The sequence below is a fragment of the Gekko japonicus genome, unplaced genomic scaffold, assembly GCF_001447785.1.
Source record: "Gekko japonicus isolate JY-2015 unplaced genomic scaffold, Gekko_japonicus_V1.1 scaffold718, whole genome shotgun sequence".
Classification (NCBI taxonomy): Eukaryota; Metazoa; Chordata; class Lepidosauria; order Squamata; family Gekkonidae; genus Gekko; species Gekko japonicus.
This window is the reverse complement of record NW_015161425.1, coordinates 73797-93296: the sequence shown is the minus strand read 5'-3', so window position 1 is coordinate 93296 and position 19500 is coordinate 73797. Positions and strand designations below refer to the sequence as shown.

General features: G+C 43.6%; 1 protein-coding gene across 1 annotated transcript in view; it reads right to left on the bottom strand.

Moving 5' to 3' along the window:
- The window catches only part of ST6GAL2 (ST6 beta-galactosamide alpha-2,6-sialyltranferase 2), a 37491-nt gene that overhangs the window by 12258 nt on the left and 5733 nt on the right, over window positions 1–19500 (bottom strand). Inside the window, exons 2-4 of the mRNA XM_015428589.1 lie at window positions 11756–11853; window positions 6386–6487; window positions 3980–4154 (exon numbers count right to left, since the gene is read on the bottom strand). Coding sequence (XP_015284075.1) covers window positions 3980–4154; window positions 6386–6487; window positions 11756–11853 — 375 coding nt within the window. The remainder of the gene's footprint in view (window positions 1–3979; window positions 4155–6385; window positions 6488–11755; window positions 11854–19500) is intronic.

The following is a 19500-nucleotide window of genomic DNA, read 5'->3' as shown; positions in this document are numbered from 1 at the left end:
TTCAAGCCGTAGGAGTTCATCCCTTGCTAATGTACAAGTGGATAAATCAGAAGATCACAGTTCATCTACATCATATTGTCCCTTATTCCAACTTGCAGAGGGGAAACTTTTCACATGTTTGCTTCTAAAAGAACACTAGAGCAGATGACAGTCATAGGAAGATGCAGCATGAGAAAATTGCTCACAGTCTCTTATTTCTCAAATCAGTGTTATAGTCAGTACATTTGTAAGGCAGGAAATAAAAGGTATATTCAGCCCCTTCATAATGTATTTTATCATTTTGTTTCCTCCCTATTCTTCAAGGAACCTAGGTAAAGGTAAAGGTTCCCTTGCTCGAAAGCCAGTCGAATCCGACTCTAGGGTTGCGGTGCTCATCTCCGTTTCAAAGCCGAAGAGCCAGCACTGTCCGAAAACGTTTCCGTGGTCATGTGGCCGGCATGACTAAACACCAAGGCGCACGGAACGCTGTTACCTTCCCACCAAAGTGGTACCTATTTATCTACTTGCAATTTCTTGCTTTCGAACTGCTAGGTTGGCAGGATTCAAGGAACCTAGGGTGGCACAAATGGCATCTGCGTCGTATTTTCACAAATATTTTGAAATGCAAGTCAGGTTGTAAAAAAGAGAAACCCAAAACCTTCAGCTCTGCATCACATTGGTTATTTTAGTGTAATCTCAAAAGATTATGAATTTGTACCAGCTGGGAGATTGCCAACCTCCAGGTGGGGCCTGGAGATCTCCAGGAATTACAACTGATCTCCACACTACAGACGTCAGTTCCCCTGGTGAACTGCTCTGGAGGGTGGATGCCATGGCATTACATTTTGCTGATAACATGCAACTGGGCCGTAGTTTTCCCAGGTAGGGGCTGCTAGGGGAACAGAAGGAGGGAAAGCAGAAGATGGGTGAAGATAAAGCTAGGCTGACTGGTGGGTGGGAAGGATAAAAGGAAGCAGGAAAAGGGGAGAGACTATGGGGGGGGGGAAATCAGCCCTCCAAGTCCTTGTGGGCCCTTCACTTGTCCTGGTCTAACACACGGGTGATGGAGGAACACTTGTACCTAAAATCCTAACTAAGTTGTTATAGTGATCTGATTTTGTTTAATGAGTAGAAATAAGCACCAGTATTTAGAGAAAGGAATATTGTCTAAAACTGTGTTAAGAAAACAGAGTTTCTCTTCAGATCGTATAAATATTTAGCCTCTTACAACTGTGTTAAAACATGCAAAATGCTATGTGGCATAATACCCATGGAACCTAAACCACAGCTGTGAATAAGCCCTATGCTATCCACATAATTAGTATGAGGGATGAACTTTATTTTAACAAAGCAGAATTCTCGAAGCAATGTGCTGGCTTCAACTAGCTTTGTGAAAAAGGGTGTCTCCATTCTCCTTTACCCCCCCCCTCCCAACTATGCTGGAGATTTCAGGCCTGAATGAACAAAAGCCGTATGGGATGCAGGCTGTTGTAAGCAAGAGAATTGACTGAGAATAAGCATACAAACTGACTGGATGCAACCCAATATAATTTTTTATAATAAGGCAATTTTGAAATAATTTGGTAAGAGGTCAGTTTTAATATTCTTCCTCAATTATTACATTCCTTATCTCCCTTTATTAAAGCTGAACTATGCAGCTGAAAAATAAATATGACAAGATTATAATAACAGCAAAGTATCCAGTAGTATCTTTTGACAACCCCCATTTCTTTGATTCTGCCAGCATTAGTTCAAAGCATTTATAACCAGCATGAATAGATGATGGATGGCCACTTTGAAAAAATTATACTACCAATAATAATACATGCAGGTAGAATCACATGCTTGTGTATTATCTTGGCCTCTACATCCATCCTTCAAATAAACAATTACCCAAGTACCCTTTTCAACTGCATTCCACATTACCTGGTTATCGATACAGTATATATTTCACACTTTATGGCTCCATGCATCAGAGGAGTGCGTGCTTTGAGTTTTTAATTTTATTGTTGCTGTGACTGATAGATCCATGCACTCATTTCACCAGTATACCCAGGCACCCCAATTGAGATAGGGCATGGACAGAAAACCACATGTGCAACAAGCTACCGCTCAGCTACTACAACAGTTAAGATACTCTGAATGCCAACCACCAGCCATTTGGGATGTAGCAGGTGGATTAGTTTCTCTGTCCATTCTCACCTCTCAGCTGACCAGCAATATTTAGATTACTTAACTGGGCTCTGGTAGCAGAAGGCAGAAATAAGATCCCATATGATATATGCTCATTATCACTCACTCACGTGCTTTTGGTTCCTCTGGAGTCCTCTGAATTCTGGCAAAGGGAGCTCTAACTCTCTACACCCCACAAAATCTTGTTGGTCTCTAAAGTGTTACTGGACTCAAATCTGGATTCTAAGTTTCCTATAGGAATAATAACAAGCTGCCTGAAGATGTATGGGCAACTGTAGCAAATCCTTAACAGTTGGGATAATACTATTTGGTGTAGTGGTTAAGCCAGTTTGGTGTAGTGGTTAAGTGTGTGGACTCTAATCTGGGAGAACCGGGTTTGATTCCCCACTCCTCCACTTGCAGTACAGTCCACCCTCCAAGGCAGCCATTTTCTCCAGTTGAACTGATCTCTGTCACCTGGAGATCAGTGGTTATCCTGAGAGATCTGAGAGATCCTGAGAGTGAGGTTGGCAACCCTAGATCATATACACAAGTTAGAAATGAAACTATTGAAAGTGGGAAATGCCTTTGATAACAAGAGAGCCCAATTACATGGATACTCTGGGCTGTGCTCTAAAAGGAACACATTGATTTCATTTTAGCCACAGTGATAGTTATTTATGTACTGTGACCTGGATAAAAAGGCCTATCATTTACATTTTGCATAATTTCTAGAAAATGCTTTAGTAGTAAATGATATGCATTTGTATATGCATTTGTTTACCATAACTCTAATAGGTGCTGCACTGTGGAGTAGGGATGGGCACCAACTAGGAAAATACGGTTCAGTACCTGGTTCCTGGCTGAGCCACGAACCGAGCCAAACTGGAAGGTTCATTTATGAACCAAACCGGTTTGTGGGGTTCATGTCCCTGAAAACCTCATTGAAAAGAACCACAATCCCTTTAAACAGAGTTTGCAGAAAGGAGAGCCAGTTTGGTGTAGTGGTTAAGTGCACGGGACTCTAATCTGGGAGAACCAGGATTGATTCCCCATTCCTCCACTTGCACCTGGCTGGATGACCTTGGCCAAGCCGTAGTTCTGATAAGAGCTGTTCTTGAAAAAGAGCAGTTTCTGTCAAGAGCTCTCTCAGCCCCACCTACCTCACAGGGTGTCTCTGTTGCGGGGAGGGGAAGGGAAAGGAGTTTGTAAGCCGCTCTGAGACACCTTTGGGTAGTGAAGGGCGGGGTAGAAATCCAATCCCCTCCCCTCCCCCTCCTCCTTCTAAAACAGAGACGGCAGAAGACAGCCTGAAAAAGCTGCAGGGCAAGGGAGTGCTGTCCCATCATGTAGCTGCTTTTCAGGCTGACTTCTGCAGTCCTTTCAAAGTTTAAAGGGACTCCACAAGAAAGCCCAAAACAGCTGAGTCTGAAACAGCTGTTTTTGTGGCTATCATGGGGAGTCCCTTTACACCCCTGCTACCAGTTCCATCCACAAATCGCATGAACTGCCCTAAAAGGTCATGGTCCAGGAACTCCTCCTCCCAAACCACGACCAGGGCAAAATTCATGACGAATTTTGCTTTGTGGTTTGTTTCATGCCCATCTTTAGTGGAAAGCTCATAAAAGAAGGGCATCTGACAATATATATAAGGCTCTGAAAATACATAAAGCTTTTACCACTTATAGACCATGTTTCCATCTATCACCTGAGTTAATTGTATTATTGCCACAATGAAGTTACACATGCCAGTGATACAATCATTCTTCAAACACAGTCAGCACTGGAATCTATTAATGATATGTCTACAAGATGCAGAAACGCATACCAATGAAACCTGAAGAAGGAGGGTTGGGCTGAATCTTCTCCTTGGTGTTCTCCTGAATAATGTCCCAGAGCTGCCATATGAACTTTGGATGGAGAATGTAAAATGGCTGGTTTGGATTCTTCCTGCGATGCTGAACGTAGGGAGTAAACAAATTGTAGTCTGGCTTCTTAAACCACTGGGAGGGGAAAACAGAAGGAACACATGCTTCCTTAGAGTGTTCAGTACAAACAAACCTGTGTCTCTAAAGCATCACACTGGCAGCTGTCTGTTGATACAGAAATGTACCGTAATGATCTGTAGCAAGCAGATCTGAGCATCTGTAAATTTTACCTGAAAGTTAGTCTTTCCATTAGGATGCTCTGCTGTGAACAAAAGATAAGGCAGGGCATCAGAACTGATGGAGTTTGTACACTTGCCAATTATGTCTAAAGTATGAATGGTTATCTGCAGCTGTTCTAAAGCAGCAGGCAAATGTCCCTGTGGTCTTTCTAGACTTTTGCCTCTAAAGAAACTGGGAGAATCAGCAACCACAGATGTCGGGTATTTGATAAGCCACTCCCCTGAAGAGATAATAGTCAGGCAGATCTGAGAATTATAATAACTTTCTGCCATCTATATGGTGCATGAAGCAAATGTGTAGTCCTAGTATGAATCAAGGGAGATCTGGCTAGAAAGAACTTCTGAAGAAGTTACACCTACTGTGAGCAAACTTTACCCAGCCTACTCTTTGGGTAAAAGCCTTTGTACTTAGCTGTGGCTACAGCCATGTGGTAAATACCTGACTTATTACTATACTGGGCTTGCACAGAGAGTGAATACCTCTACAGGAATAGTGATGCAGACGAGCATTGTAGCAAAAACACAGCATTTGCTATTGTTGTGGTACAGGAACTCACTCCTCCCTTCCTTCAGTCACATTTTATGTATGGCTGGGCCATTCTAAAGTCCCAAGCGGAGCACTATCAGTTAAGAGTTTTTTTGCGTATCTACAACTGATTGTTGCCGTATTTGGACTAAAGACACAGATTTGAAAAGAACAGTGTCATGCATGGGTAGGTATATGGGTATTTGGACTAAAGACACAGATTTGAAAAGGACAGTGTCATGCATGGACAAGGAGAAGATTACAATCAGGAGCCATGGGGATGTATTATAACAACAACAACAACAAACACCTGTGCAAGCCACAGAAAGTATTTTGATTGCTAGGAATGTGAACTTCAGTGTTTCTCTTCAATTTGAGTTTAGTATACATAAATTCCAGCATTTCAAACCCTTTTCCATAGTTGCAAGGACTAGAAATCCTTCCCTCTGAACTCCATCTACCATTTAATGGGTCTCAGGAGCATACAAATTATGCACAGCAGCACACAACTCCTAGTGGCAATGGATGAAAAGTCACTAAATAAAGGTAGCAGATTCTTTTTCTTTCCAGACAAAATCTAAAAGCCACATTTGCTGCTCTCTACGCCTCTGTAATCAACAGGAGTTTGATTATTATCTTCTGCTGATTGACCATCATTGGGTTAGATCCAGCCAGCTTATTTTGTTCAAGGTCACCAAATCCTCCTCCTTCTAACAGCCCGCATCTCACATAGCTTTAGTCCTTGCTTTAGTCCATGACCTCAAGCATAACTTTTTTTGAGCAGTCATCTTCACCTATTTTCACCAGCAGAAAAACCAATTGGATCCAATCCAATGAAACTGCAAAATTAGAAGCATTCTAGTTAGCAGTTTATCACAATTGATGGACACCCCCCCTCCCCGATCTGATTTAGAACAGGCTTGGTTTTTATTGCTTTTCTTGGTCCTATGTTGTTGTTGTTTTCTCCTATGTTGTTGTTGTTTTCTTTTTCAATCTATGCCAATAAAGGTTTTGACTGACTGACTTTGACTGGCTTTTCTTGGAGAGAAAAAGATACCTCAACTTTTTTCCTGGGAGTTCTCTTGGTCCCTGATATTGGCGGTACGTTACTATATTGTTCCATCTTAACCCCACCTCCAGTTCTAATGACAACTATATGGGCTGGAAGGGACTCTTACAAAGAATTTACAAAGGATCCCTGCTTTATAAAGGGTCAGTGAGCTTCCCTGATCTTTGTTAGCCATGTTCAGAGACTGCAAAGCATCTTGTTCCCAAAGCTTGAAATTTTCTCTAAGCTCTGCCCTCTGAGTCAATAGCTCATGAACTGCACAATTCCCTGGAGCTGTACAAATCACCTTTCGTACTGCTCTGCCTGAGCAGTAACTAATACCCCACAACCTGACTAAAAGTAGAGAAACATTTCAAGGAGATGAAAAGTCTCCAGCGCAAGAGGAACACACCCAGCAGCAGACGAAGAGAAGCACAAGGAGAAACAAGGGATAGGATCCAAGCCTGTGAATCTGGGTATCACCACTACTTACCACATTCAAATTAGCAGAATAGGGAGCAGGATCCCAAGCTACTAAGATGACATCTTTATATAAGGAGCTCTCAATGAAGTGATGGTTAGGGTTAGTGAGAATCTATAAATATAAAAAGAAGCACTTTATAAACCAACCTGTAAAATTATTCTGATAAAAAAGGCAAAGCAGCACAAGAGCTTTTCTTTTTTTAAAAAAAACCACCTACTTCTCTGCTTCAAATTTTATATATAAATATGTATATATAGTTCTAACATGTCCTAGCAAGTTTTTGTACACCTCCTCCCACCAGCTTGCCAATTAAATCCTCTTCTCAAACCCATTTCCTGTGCCCCTGCCTGCAGAGGTGAGGTGGGTGACACCCAGAGAGAGGTGGGTGGAGGATTTTTTGGTGGTGGCAGCTTGTTTTTGGAATACTCCACCTTCTACACATACTGAGGCTTACCTTCCAATCCTTCAAATGCTAAGCCAAAATGTTTCTGTTTACCTAGGATTTTAAACTAAGGGCATCTATTTTTAAAATCTTGTTTATGATCTGCTCCAGCTGTTTTAGTAATATTGGTTTAGACTGATCTGTTTATTTTTTGTTGCAGGGTTTTTTATTTATTTGGCTTTGAATGTTTTATTGGCTTGACTTTTTATTGTTTTGCTGTGAGCTGCCTCAAGGGGGGTCTGGTGAAGAGGCATTTCCTAAATAGATAAAAATTTGTTTGCAATCAGTGTTCCCTCTAAGCTGAGTTAGTGTGAGCTAGCTCAGTTTTTTAGCCTCCAGCTCATAGATTTTTGTCTTAGCTCAGGGAGGATGGCTCCAGAGCAAACTAATTTATGCAACAGCCAAATCGCTCACTCACAACTTTTAATGCCAGTAGCTCACAAAGTAGAATTTTTGCTCACAAGACTCCATGGCTTAGAGGGAGCATTGTTTGCAAGTGCATTGGTTGAGAAAGTACCACATCCCCAATACTCAGTTTGTAATCCTGAGTCTCAGTATATTCAACGTTCTGTCTCCCTTGCAGCAATGAATACGTGTTCTGCTCACTGAGCTAGTTAATTTGCCTATTAATTGGTACCTGACACTGCCATGGAAAAACAAAACACAGTATCACATGCCCAGTACCATTTTGGAACTTCTTTGGCTGCACTGTTATAGAAAGTCTTTGCCCCTCCACCCTGTTATCCTAGACAGTGGATGGGAGGCTTCCTGCTCACCTTTGAGTGCTAGAGTACATCTCTCTCCTAATATCTCTACAAAGGAAGCAATCACCATTCTTCTTTCAAGGTGACTATTCCGTAACAGCAAGTATTTTATTTTGACTTCTGTTACATAGGAACAGGATACAGTGCTAATGTTTTCATTTCCTTTTCTTGGTAATTATCAGTGAGTGTTGAAGTTTTAACATATTTTGTATTTCCCCGATATGTTTCCCTTCAATCTTTGAACGCTCTGAGCTATTTAATACACAGTTCTTGGTGACTAACCAAATTGTGCTTTAGAGCATTTTTTTAAAAGAAAGAAAGGCTATTTGATATTATTTTAATACCAGCTGAAAGAGAATGATGACTTGATCCAGTCAAAATCTCATTGAAATTTCAACGGGAGAGTTAAATAGATGCTTAAAACTCTCCCACTGAAGCCTAAAAGCCTGGAACTAAGCATACTCACTAGGAAGTAAGCTTCCTTGGGTCGTGGGATTTACTTCTGAGTAAAGATGGCTGGGCTCCTTCTACTGATCAATTAGCTGATGTTTTCATTTCCCCATAGACAACCAAGAGTGGTGCCTGAATTTATATACTTTTTATTGGGTGGGGAACCTACCATGGCAATATGCTTACATTTAAAATTTTATAATCTGCTTCCGCAGTGCTGAAAGCAGTCTACCTTTCCACAGGTATAATCTGCTTCCACAGTGCTGAAAGCAGTCTACCTTTAAAAGTTATGTTTATGTTCTACAAGACAAGTTCTCTAGGGCAGCAATTCTATCCTTTGGCAGCCAGCATCTTCTTTCTTATACACCACACCTCAGGGAAGGTGCTCTTTAACCTCTAGGGTGACCAGGTATCATTTATTGTCATTGTACACAGTACAACGAAATTAAAGGTGCAATCATTTCAGTGATCTACAGCCATACACATATACACTCACACAACCATTCACAACCATCCCATAACTCCCTTAAGGTTCACATTGCAACCTAAATGGAAGTGACATCATCACGTTGGGGACGTCATGTGGTGACAATCTGGTCTGAGGGCAAAATTCTAGGTAAAATTGTCCTCAAATGATAGAGTTTTGTCCAAAAACCAGAGTGTCGCTGTGCGACGACCCCGACATGATGACTTCACTTCTGGGTCACTCTTTAAGGTCGGGGTTCCCCTGCTGGTCAGTTTGGGGGTGGGGATTCCACCTCCCTGGACCTGGGGAATGGCAACCCTATTAACCTCCTCTATCCCAGGGTGGCTCAAGTGGTTAAGACGCTGAACTGCAGACTGTGGAAGGTCAGTAGTTCAAGACCCGGGTGAAAGCAAGAAATTGCAAGTAGATAAATAGGTACCACTTCGGTGGGAAGGTAACAGCGTTCCGTGGCCTTGGTGTTTAGTCATGCCGGCCACATGACCACGGAAATGTCTTCGGACAGCGCTGGTTCTTCGGCTTTGAAACGGAGATGAGCACCGCAACCCTAGAGTTGGATTCGACTGGCTTTCGAGCAAGGGAACTTTTACCTTTTATCCCAGGGTGAACTGTGAAAGAGGATATAATGACAATTCTCCCTTAAGCACTTCACAAGGCTGCAGAGCGTTCCCTGCGCATGCGCAGGGGACGCTCTGTCAGTTTCGGGGGGATTTAAACATTCCCCCGATATTTTTTACAGGGTTTCTGATTTTTGTGCACACCTGGGGACCGCCCCATGTGTGCACAAAACTCTCCCTCTCCTCCAGTTGCCCCCGATGTGCGGAAATAAGTATCCGCACACCAGGGGGCGACTTGGCTATTAGATATATAGATTCCCACACTGAATTCCCTGGAAGAGGGGGCAAAATAAAAATCAAATAAATAAACACTCACACAGTTTCTGTTGTCAAGGAAGAAGAGTTTGGCAGGAAGTTACAGTGGAGCTACATGTAAAAAGCAGTTCCACGATTCTTTAAAGGGATGGGTTTCGTTTTACTCAAATACAGTTGTTGAGGCTGCGGCATGAAGGTGGAGATCAGTGCAGAGCAGTTGTGCTTCGTAACCCTTTGCCCCCCAAGCTGTTTTCTCACCAGTTGAGGTTGCCAACAACCTGGAGGGGAAAAATCCTGCCCCTTTAAACACAAGCTTAATTTGATGTTATTTACCAGGTGATATTATTAACCTCTGTGCCAAGAAAAGTGTCAACTGCCCATTTCCATACATTATGCTATAGTTAAGAGGCCAAGACATTTTTTTCCAGGTGGCTGGCACACATACCCCCAGTAGTCACCACCGTTCTAATTTCTGCCCTGGTGGCTGCATTTTTTTGGGAAATCATCCCTGTAAAGAATCCCAGAACAAAACATAAGGCATAGTTCAGCCCTAAAGTGAATGGCTTAATTATATAACGAGGGGGATGGCTCAGGTAGGCTTTTCTCATCCAAGTACTGATCTGGCTCAATCTGCTTAGCTTTCAACATCAGCCAAGATCAAGTCTTTACAGGTAGGTGCCAACAGGCTGGTCTGCACAGGATAGCTGCTGGTCTGGAAAGAATATGGACTATGAAACATGAATATGGACTATGAATATGGACTATATAGAACAGGGGTGGCCAAACTGCAACTCGGGAGCCGCATGCGGCTCTTTCACACAGTCTAATTTAATGTTAATAAAAAGCACATTTGCACATTTTCCGAGAAAGATGTGTGTGTAATATTTTTGTTCATGCCTTGCATCTCCAAACATCTGACGTTTATTCTGTGTGGCTGATAAGTTAAGCAAGTTTGGCCACCCCTGATATAGAATATGAAAGAATATGGACCTAGACTGGAGGGGAGTGGACTGAGAGGTGATATGATAACCATCTTCAAGTACTTGAAGGGCTGTCATACAGAGGATGATGCGGAGTTGTTTTCTGTTGCCTCAGAAGGCCGGACCAGAATCAACGGGTTGAAATTAAATCAAAAGAGTTTTCGGCTAAACATCAGAAAGAACTTCCTGACAGTTAGAACAGTTCCTCAGTGGAACAGGCTTTCTTGGGAGGTGGTGGGCTCTCCTTCTTTGGAGGTTTTCAAACAGAGGCTAGAATGGACATCTGATTCTGTGAACTTAGGCAGGAAGGGTTGCATCAGCGCTTAGTTCTCGTGGCCCTTTCTTACATGCCCAGGGAAATGCTGATCGCCACTTTGGGGTCAGGTAGCAATTTTTCTCCAGGCCAGTTGGCCAGTGATCCTGGAGGCTTTTTGCCATTTTGGGGGGGGCATGGAATAGGGGTCACTGGGTGTGTGTGTGGGCAGGAGCTATTTGTGAATTTCCTGCATTGTGCAAGGGGTTGGACTAGATGACCCTGGAGGTCCCTTCCAACTCTATGATTCTACCTGCTCTGCATTGCGATGTGCCTGCTTACCCCTAATACAGTGCAATCACACATCAGTTTTCATGAGTGGAAGGGGGAATAATGACCCTGTCTGTTGTATTATGCTTGCACAGGGATCCTATCAGGAGATGAAGATGCACACATATAGAACTTCTGATCTATATGCACAATGATGCCACTAACTGTAAAAGGAAATCACTGGATGGGGGGCTGTAAGAAACAGACTGGTATTAGCAGCTTCTTTTCATAGATGGAAATTTTTAAATCAAAATACTGAAGTAAACATACAGTACAATAACCACAAGAGGGCACTGCAGATTAAAAAATCGTGCTCCAATCCAATTTTTAAAAAGAGCACCTATATTTTTTTCAGTCACTACATCTTTCTTTGTTTATACCACCTTCCAAAGTTCACCTTACATGAATGTTATCTCCAGGACTTTTTCTGAACTGTGCAACAAAGGAATTTTATATCCCATGTATGTTAAAAGCAAGAACAAATAAAGGCAATGATGAAGATAGTGGACAAATAGACATTTCCCTATTCCACTGACCTCCTTTTTATGCCAAGGAAGCATTGCCTGCACGTTTTAAAATTTCTTTTTGAACTTTTAAAAAATTATTTTCCACAATTGTAAAGGATAGATCCTATCCTAGGAAACAAAAGCTGCAATTCTATAGAAAAATTCTCTACCAGTGTTGGATTCCACACTGTGTGGCTGACACCAGTAATACATGATTGATCAGCCCCTCTGTGCTGACAGAAATGGAATCATAATCCCGAGGACAGACTGAAAACATGTAGGTATTCCAGAGACTTACCTGAGAATTAATGATACGCATGGTAGTTTTATTTCCAACATCTTTTTCATAGCCTCGTGTGGGAGCAGAATTAAATCGGAGAACTGCATCATGGGAATCTAAAGGCAGAACAGGGCATATTAGATATATTTTTATGCAAATAAATGAATGTCATTTTAAAAATAATATTATTTATTTATTTGATTTATATCCCGCCCTCCCCGTGAAGGCAGGCTTAGGGCAGCTTACAGTCATATATGTAAAAATACATTATACAAATATTAAAACAGATAAAACAGTTAAAACCACAATAAAATGCAAAGTGCTAGCAGCGCAAGTAAACAATGGCGGCATTCTTTCGGCATCCAGATATAACAATCGCCATATTCCAGGTTCCTTGCCAGGCTATCAGATATTACTTTGGTGCTGTTTTTAAAAAAAAAAAACTTGTTGTTTGAAGGAACATGAATATCTCATGATTTAAAAAAAAAAACACCAAACTTCATCTATCATGAGCTACTGCATTATCTAAACTCAGCACAGGCAGAGACTGGCAAAAGAAAAACCCTATGCAAACAAAACTTTTGGTGATTCTTATATGGGTCACAATCCATCATAAAAGTGTTCACAGGCAAACAGATGAATAAAACTTCTGCAGGTGCAAGTTTATTTCAGGGGCCTCGCACAGCAGGCTTTTTGGCCCTTCGGGTTCCTGCCATGTCCCTAAGTTGGTAGTCCTCCTTGATGCTGGTGGTTTTAGTTCCAAACTACTGGGAAGTTCACCCATGCAAGTCACATTGAAACGGGAGGTATGGGGCAAAATGATGAATGCATTCTTCTGCAACAACCGTTTCTGGGGAGTCTATACAAGCCCACCACATTATGCTTCTTTTCTCCATGAACACTTCCTGAAACTAGGGACATCAAAGTGCTCCATGTTTAGAAAAGACTAAGTACCAGGTATTGCCTTAAGATGTAATTAGGCCTTTAGATCAAGCTAATTTTCTTTCTTTTCAATGAAAGGTTCACAAAAAAGCTTTTTGGAATGTTCCACACGGAGGGAGCACATTTTCAGTGACATTTTCTTCAGATACACCAGCACTTAAGTTTTAATTTTAATATTATGTTTTATTTTTAAAAATCCCACTGCATTATCAAACCCGGCATTTTTAAGAGCATCAGTTTCAACAGCATTCCCACCACCAGTTCATTAGTAAACTGGGCATAGTATTAGCATAGCACATTCAAAATTTCTTGCATGGATTGCATGTTGATTGACACAGCTGTACACATACACGTTTTTGTCAAATCATTAAAACAAAAGCCTTAAGGCCAAAATCAAAATTCAGCAGTTCTAACAGAAATACAAAAGGGGGAGCCCAAAGACTACTGGCATACTTTTTTTACCCATATGGTAGTTAATCTGTTAATCAGGCTGCTTGCTTTCACAGGCCTCAAACACTCATCCTTTAATGGACTTCTGTATTTTCAACTGTGGCCACTATGTTCAAGTCCCCAGATCCTGGACATAGCTCATACTTTCCAACTCACCAACCAATGTAGTGGGAAATAGACACCATCAACCATGGAAGAAGTATACCAGGACAGCTTTGTCCTTCATGTTGATTCCCCAGCCTAGAATTACATGCTTATTTTCTGGTGGTGTTTCTGTGCACCAGTCTTGCATCCTACATTTTCCCATTACATGTAAAAACTATCCAATTCTCAGCTACCGACACAGTGTCTTAGACCACATGTGTTTCAGGTTAACCGGGCCCAGTTCAAATGTTATCTATCTCCACAGTTTTGCTGCTGTTCACCGTGGTTCCCTTCCCTCATGTCATTTCAGTAAGTTCTGCATCACTTATTTGGGCAGGATCACCAATGTCAGTAACTTCAGTGGGGCACTGTTGTGAGAAAAACCCACCAATAACTCTTGGACTGTGCCTCAGCCAGCGAAGCAAGAAGATATACTTGTGTATGATGTGAACTAAGGCTAGCTAAATTAGGCAGTTCCTGAAAATTTCTATAAATATATATGCAGATGTAGCAATGAATGCTTGTCTTCTTCCTCTTTAGTTCCCCATATCCTGTGACACAGAAATGAAGGTAGACAAGACAGGAAAAGGATGCCGCGGAGACAAGAGTACAATGTGCAATGCCCCAGTGTAAGAAGGCCACAGGGATTATTGTATGAGCCAGCAGCAGAAGGACAAGAGCAGCATTCTATGAAGGAAACACCAGGATGGCACAAGGGGGATCAGGATACCGGCAAGGGTGGGAGAATCAGGCTGCTGTAAACCTTGTGGTTTCTCACAGAAGGACAAACATTTACCAGGAGCTATTAACTGGAGTCCCTGAGATGATGTCAGTGCTTGAAATGCTTGAAACATGCTATATAAATGTGACGACTACTACTACTACTACTACTACTACTACTACTACTACTACTACTACTACTACTACTACTACTACTACTACGGCCCTGGTCACACGAGTGGTTTTGAGCCGGAAGAGGGATGGATCGGGGGCGCAGCAAACGGGCGCGATCCCACAGCAACATCTGGGAAGCGTGCTGCGCCCGTTCCTGATCCGCCCCTTCCGTCCAGACCCTGCAGCAAAAAAGAACCACCTACCTAGGTGGTTCTTTCTGAAAGGCCGCATCAATGCTGGCCATGGGATCGCCGGCGCGTCCTTCCGCCGGCGCATCCCCGGCCCCCGGCCGAACTGCGCATGCTTGCACATGCGCAGTTCAGCAGCCTCCCCCTCCCGATCGTCTCTTCCTCCCCGGCATCTGATCGTGCCGGGGAGCAACGCGCCGCGGCTCAGGGGATCCATGGGATCCCGCTGCGGCGTCTCTATTTTGGTGCGACTTTTAAAAGCCGCACTTTGGCCGGTGTTTTTCCTGCCGTATGGCAGGGACCTACTACTACTACTTTGGAATTACACTAGTGAATGATTTTTAAAGCAATTCTTTCATACAAGAATGGGTAATGAATGAAACAGTAGGCTGTGTATACTTAGAACAGAAGGTTTTCTGTTTGTGTTTTAGTGTTGTTGTTTTTAAATACACCATCCAGTGCCTTGCCTTTGGAAATGAATGAAAACAAAGGTTCTGCCAAAATACAAGAAAAGAGCATACAAGTCAGGGTACCCCAAGGTGAATGTGACAGCCTAATGGGCTGTAAATTGTTTGTAAAGTCACAATGTATGCTTATCTAGTTTATGGTAAACTTGAGGGGGGCTGCAATTTATATGCCACTGACTGCAGGGTAGAGTGCTTCCCTTATCTGGAACTCTTGTAGCAACTGATCCAGGGGAAGAGGGACAGAGTCCATTGTGACCACACACATTTGCAACTGGCAGAGGAGCTGGGGTACAATATAGTTTGTGAGTGGCCTTTAGTAAATAAGCAGAAAAAAGATGCAAAATTTATTTATTAAATTCCTTTATACCCCACCTTGCTCCCCAACGGGGGTCCAAAGAGGCTTATGTAATTCTCCTCTTCTCCATTTTATCCTCACAACAACCCTGTGAGGTAGTTTAGGCTGAGACAGTGTGACAGACCCAAGGTCACCCAGCAAGTTTCCATAGCACATGCAGGGATTCAAACCTGGGCGAAAGCCAGGCTATAGTTATTAGTGCATACGTCAAAGTTATGGGCTTTTAAAACCCCCCACTAGATTAATACTACAAACAGCCTCCTGCCCTTATCCAATATGAATCAGTAATGCTTAGGACACTATTCCATAAGTACAACCGCTTTAAACCCTCCCCCCTCCCGAAAAATCTTGACTGTGATGGGTGCAATTCTGTGTGTGACTGCGCGGTGAAGACTATAGATGCAAGCAAGCAGGGGCTCCTCAATAACAAATACCAGGCACAGATTGAGAGGAAAGTGAAGGATATACCCTGCAGCAGGGTATACTAGAGACGAAATATCAGCTCTTATTAAGAGGCAAAGGCCACTGGCTCAGAGGCAGTTCAGCAGCCCATTACATGGTAAGGGTCAGTGCACCTTCCAAACCCTTCAGATGTAAAACACAGTTATGGAACTGCACTGAGTAATCTGCGCACAGTGGGATCTCTACATGCTCCAGAAAAAGGGCATTTGCATCCCCCCCCCTAAATTTGAGAAATAGAAATGTTTGGTTTTATTCTTAGTGACAGTACAGATTGGGAAAGCAGGAGCTATTTCACCTAAAAGATTTCAAAAAACAGTGGATCGTCTCTCAAACTGGAGGTTACCCCTATTTTGATTCTTAGTGCCAGGGCAGCGTGGCACTTGGGCCAAGCAGGGAGCCAATTAAAGAGGCTGGATGGTGACAGCAGTTATAGAGATTTAAAGGGAAACCATCTGGGTAAAAAAAAAAAATTCCAAAGCTTTAAGATGCAGCGGAGTGTTCAAGTGTGAAATTCTAAGTGATTAGAGGATTAGCATTTTAAAAAATCCAAGGAAGAATCGGTTCTTGATAATGGAGACTCAGAGCAATAACCTTGAAGGAAGAAGGTGAGATCTTGTGGGTGGGAGAGTATTAATTACAGCTTTTCCAGTTTCAGAATGAAATCCAGGCTTGCCAAAACTTTAATCAGAAAGACACGATACAGCAAAAACGAATGGCTTAAGCCCCATAGATTTCAGCTGGACAATTTAAGGATGTTTTTAAATATCTCTCAGTGGAATTTATAGTGCTTAAATAGGTAACTGGATCACACCCAATATTTATTTTATTTATTTAACTTTTACCCCGCCCTCCCCGCCAAGGCGGCTTCCACAAGGCTGATAAACAGTATACATTTTACAATTGATAAAATAGAATAAATCATTTAAAACACAGACACATCAATTTAAAACATCCCTTCGATGGCGATAAAAATAAAGTGCAGTTTAAGGACACATTCAGTGGTGCCACCGCGCTAAGTCATGTTGGATCACAGTTCACACAGGGCGCTGCTGGTAAGACGCCGCTGCTAACGGAACGCCTGCCTAAAAATCTCTGTTTTCACGGCCCCGCGGAACTGTGAAAGGTCTCGCAGGACCCTGATCTCGGCAGGAAGCTTGTTCCAATAGGATGGAGCTACAAACGAGAAAGCCCTGGTCCTAGTCAATGTTCCCTCTAAGCTATGGAGTCCTTTGAGCAAAAATTCTCCTTTGTGAGCTACTAGCATTAAAGTTGTGAGCAGATGATTTAGCTACTGCATAAGTTAATTTGCTCTGGAGCCGTCCTTCCTGAGCTAAGACAAAAACGTTAGAGCCAGAGGCTAAAAAACTGTGCGCTAGCTCACACTAACTCAGCTTAGAGGGAACACTGGTCCTAGTTGCCATCAACTTGACTTCCTTTGGGGCAGGTAGATCCAGACGGTTTTGGGATCCTGATTGCAGTGCTCTCTGGGGAACATGCGGGGAAAGGCGGTTCCTGAGGTAGGCCGGTCCCTGGCCATAAAGGGCTTTAAAGGTCAAAACCAGCACCTTGAAGCGAATCCAGAATGCTATTGGCTGGCTGAGTCTTAAGCACAGGCTGGATGTGCTCCCACCTGGGGAGGCCCATCAGCAGCCTGGCCGCCGCATTCTGCACCAGCTGCAGCTTCCGGAGTTGCAACAACATTGTTTTCCCTCTAATGTATGGTAGTTAAAATACAAGTCAACATAGACAGAAATCCATTTTCTAAATAAGCCTCCAAACCAAAGTAACAGTTTGGGAGGTAAGAGAACACCCCTAAAATAAACAAGAAACTTATTCATATAATTAGAAATACTAGAAGTTGATGATTCAATTAAATCCACATCTGCTTGGCTCATTGCTCACACTGAGCTCTCAATGCCAACAGCTCCTGTGTAACTAATGACAAGGCAACCGTTCATATCAAGGATTTCCTACTTTTATCCAACTAATTAAGAAAAAGAATGCCTTCCTGAGGCCTGTCCCTGAATCAGTCATACAAGAAACCGGCTTTGTAACCATTATGCTCTCCAGTGACTTTGTTACTGTGAGACTGAGAGGGCCACTGAAATAAACCTGTTTCTGACTTGTTTCTGTCAAGCCTACTGTGTGCTTCCTTCAAGCCTATAATCCCCTCAAAATAGACCAAGTGAATGCTGGGTCATGTAGGGTTGCCAGTTTTGAGTTGGGAAAGATCTGGAGATTTTGGGGGTGAAGCTTCGAGAGGGCAGAGTTTGGGGAGGGGAGGATCCACAATCTTATATTCTAATTTCCAACAGAGGGCGCCGTGTGCGGATACTTATTTCCACTAACAAGAAGCTCACTCTGCCCCAACAGCTTTTCCTACATAGTCTGTAGACTACCTGTGACCAATGTTCCCTCTAAGCTGTGGAGTCTTGTGAGCAAAAATTCTACTTTCTGAGCTACTGGCATTAAAGTTGTGAGCAAGTGATTTGGCTACTGTATAAATTAGTCTGCTCTGGAGCCATCCCTCCTGAGCTAAGACAAAAATGTGTGAGCCGGAGGCTAAAAAATGGTGAGCTGGCTCACACTAACTCAGCTTAGAGGGAACACTGCCTGTGACCGCAGAAAAATCCAAAAAGTAAAAAAAATCCCTTCAGGGACCCCCCAATACCTTTTGAAATGGCCTCTGCAGGGATCTAACTCCAGGCATCAACGGTGAGAGAGAGACTGGAACGTTTGGGGGGGGGGGATGAGGCTTCTAACTGGCTCTGTGAGTCAAAGGGTGGGGGAAGGGCCCTTTCCTGGCCTCTTTTGGCCTTTCAAGGAGGGAGGGAGGAAGGGAGCCATGGGGCCAGGCCTCACAAGAGTTGCCAGTGCCAGGCTGGGGGATTTCTTGAGATTTTGTGGAGGGTTGGGTTTGGGGAAGGGAGAGGCCTCAGCTGGGTCTAATGCCACAGAGTCCACCCTCCAAAGCAACCATTTCCTCCAAGGAGACAGATCTCTGCTGTCTTGAGTTCAGTTGTAATTCTGGGGGGGGGTCCTCCAGGCCCCACTTAGACGTTGGCAACCCTCCCTGGCCACCGACAGGGGATTGTGGATAAGGTTGCCAGGTCCAGGCTGGGAAACTCCTGGAGATTTGCAGGTGGAGCCTGGGGAGGACAGGGGGCTCAGTGGAGTACAATCTCACAGAGTCCACCCTCCAAAACATCCATTTTCTCCATGGGAAGTTATCTCTGTAGTCTGGAGATGAGCAGTAATTCCAGGCATCCCCAGGTCCCACCTGGAGGCTGGCATCCTGTTATGTAGTGGGTATACGGGCCCCCCGGTATCCTTGCGCTTAGACCCCTCGGTGGCCCCCATTCGGATGCGCGCCAGGACGGTTCCCTTCTCGGTCAAGCCCCAGATAGATGCGGAACTGGACCGCCTGGTGGCGCAGGGCATCCTAGAGCCCGTCTCCCACGCTGCTTGGGAGACGCCCATTGTGGTGGTAAAGAAACCGAATGGGTCAGTCCGCATCTGCGCAGACTATAAATGCACTGTGAACAAGGCACTACAGGACCACGCTTACCCGGTCCCTGTAGTCAGCCACGTTCTGGCTACCTTGGGCGGGGCGAAGATATTTGGCAAATTAGATCTCGCCCAAGCATACCAGCAGTTGCCGGTTGACGAGGCAACCGCAGATGCGCAAACGATTGTCACGCACCGGGGGGCATTCCGTGTCAAGCGCTTGAGTTTCGGAGTTAGCGTGGCGCCGGGCCTTTTCCAACAGTTAATGGACTCTCTTCTTAAAGGGATCCCCGGGGTCACGCCCTTCTTCGACGATGTATTGATCGCCGCCGCCACGCCCGGGGACTTCGCCGC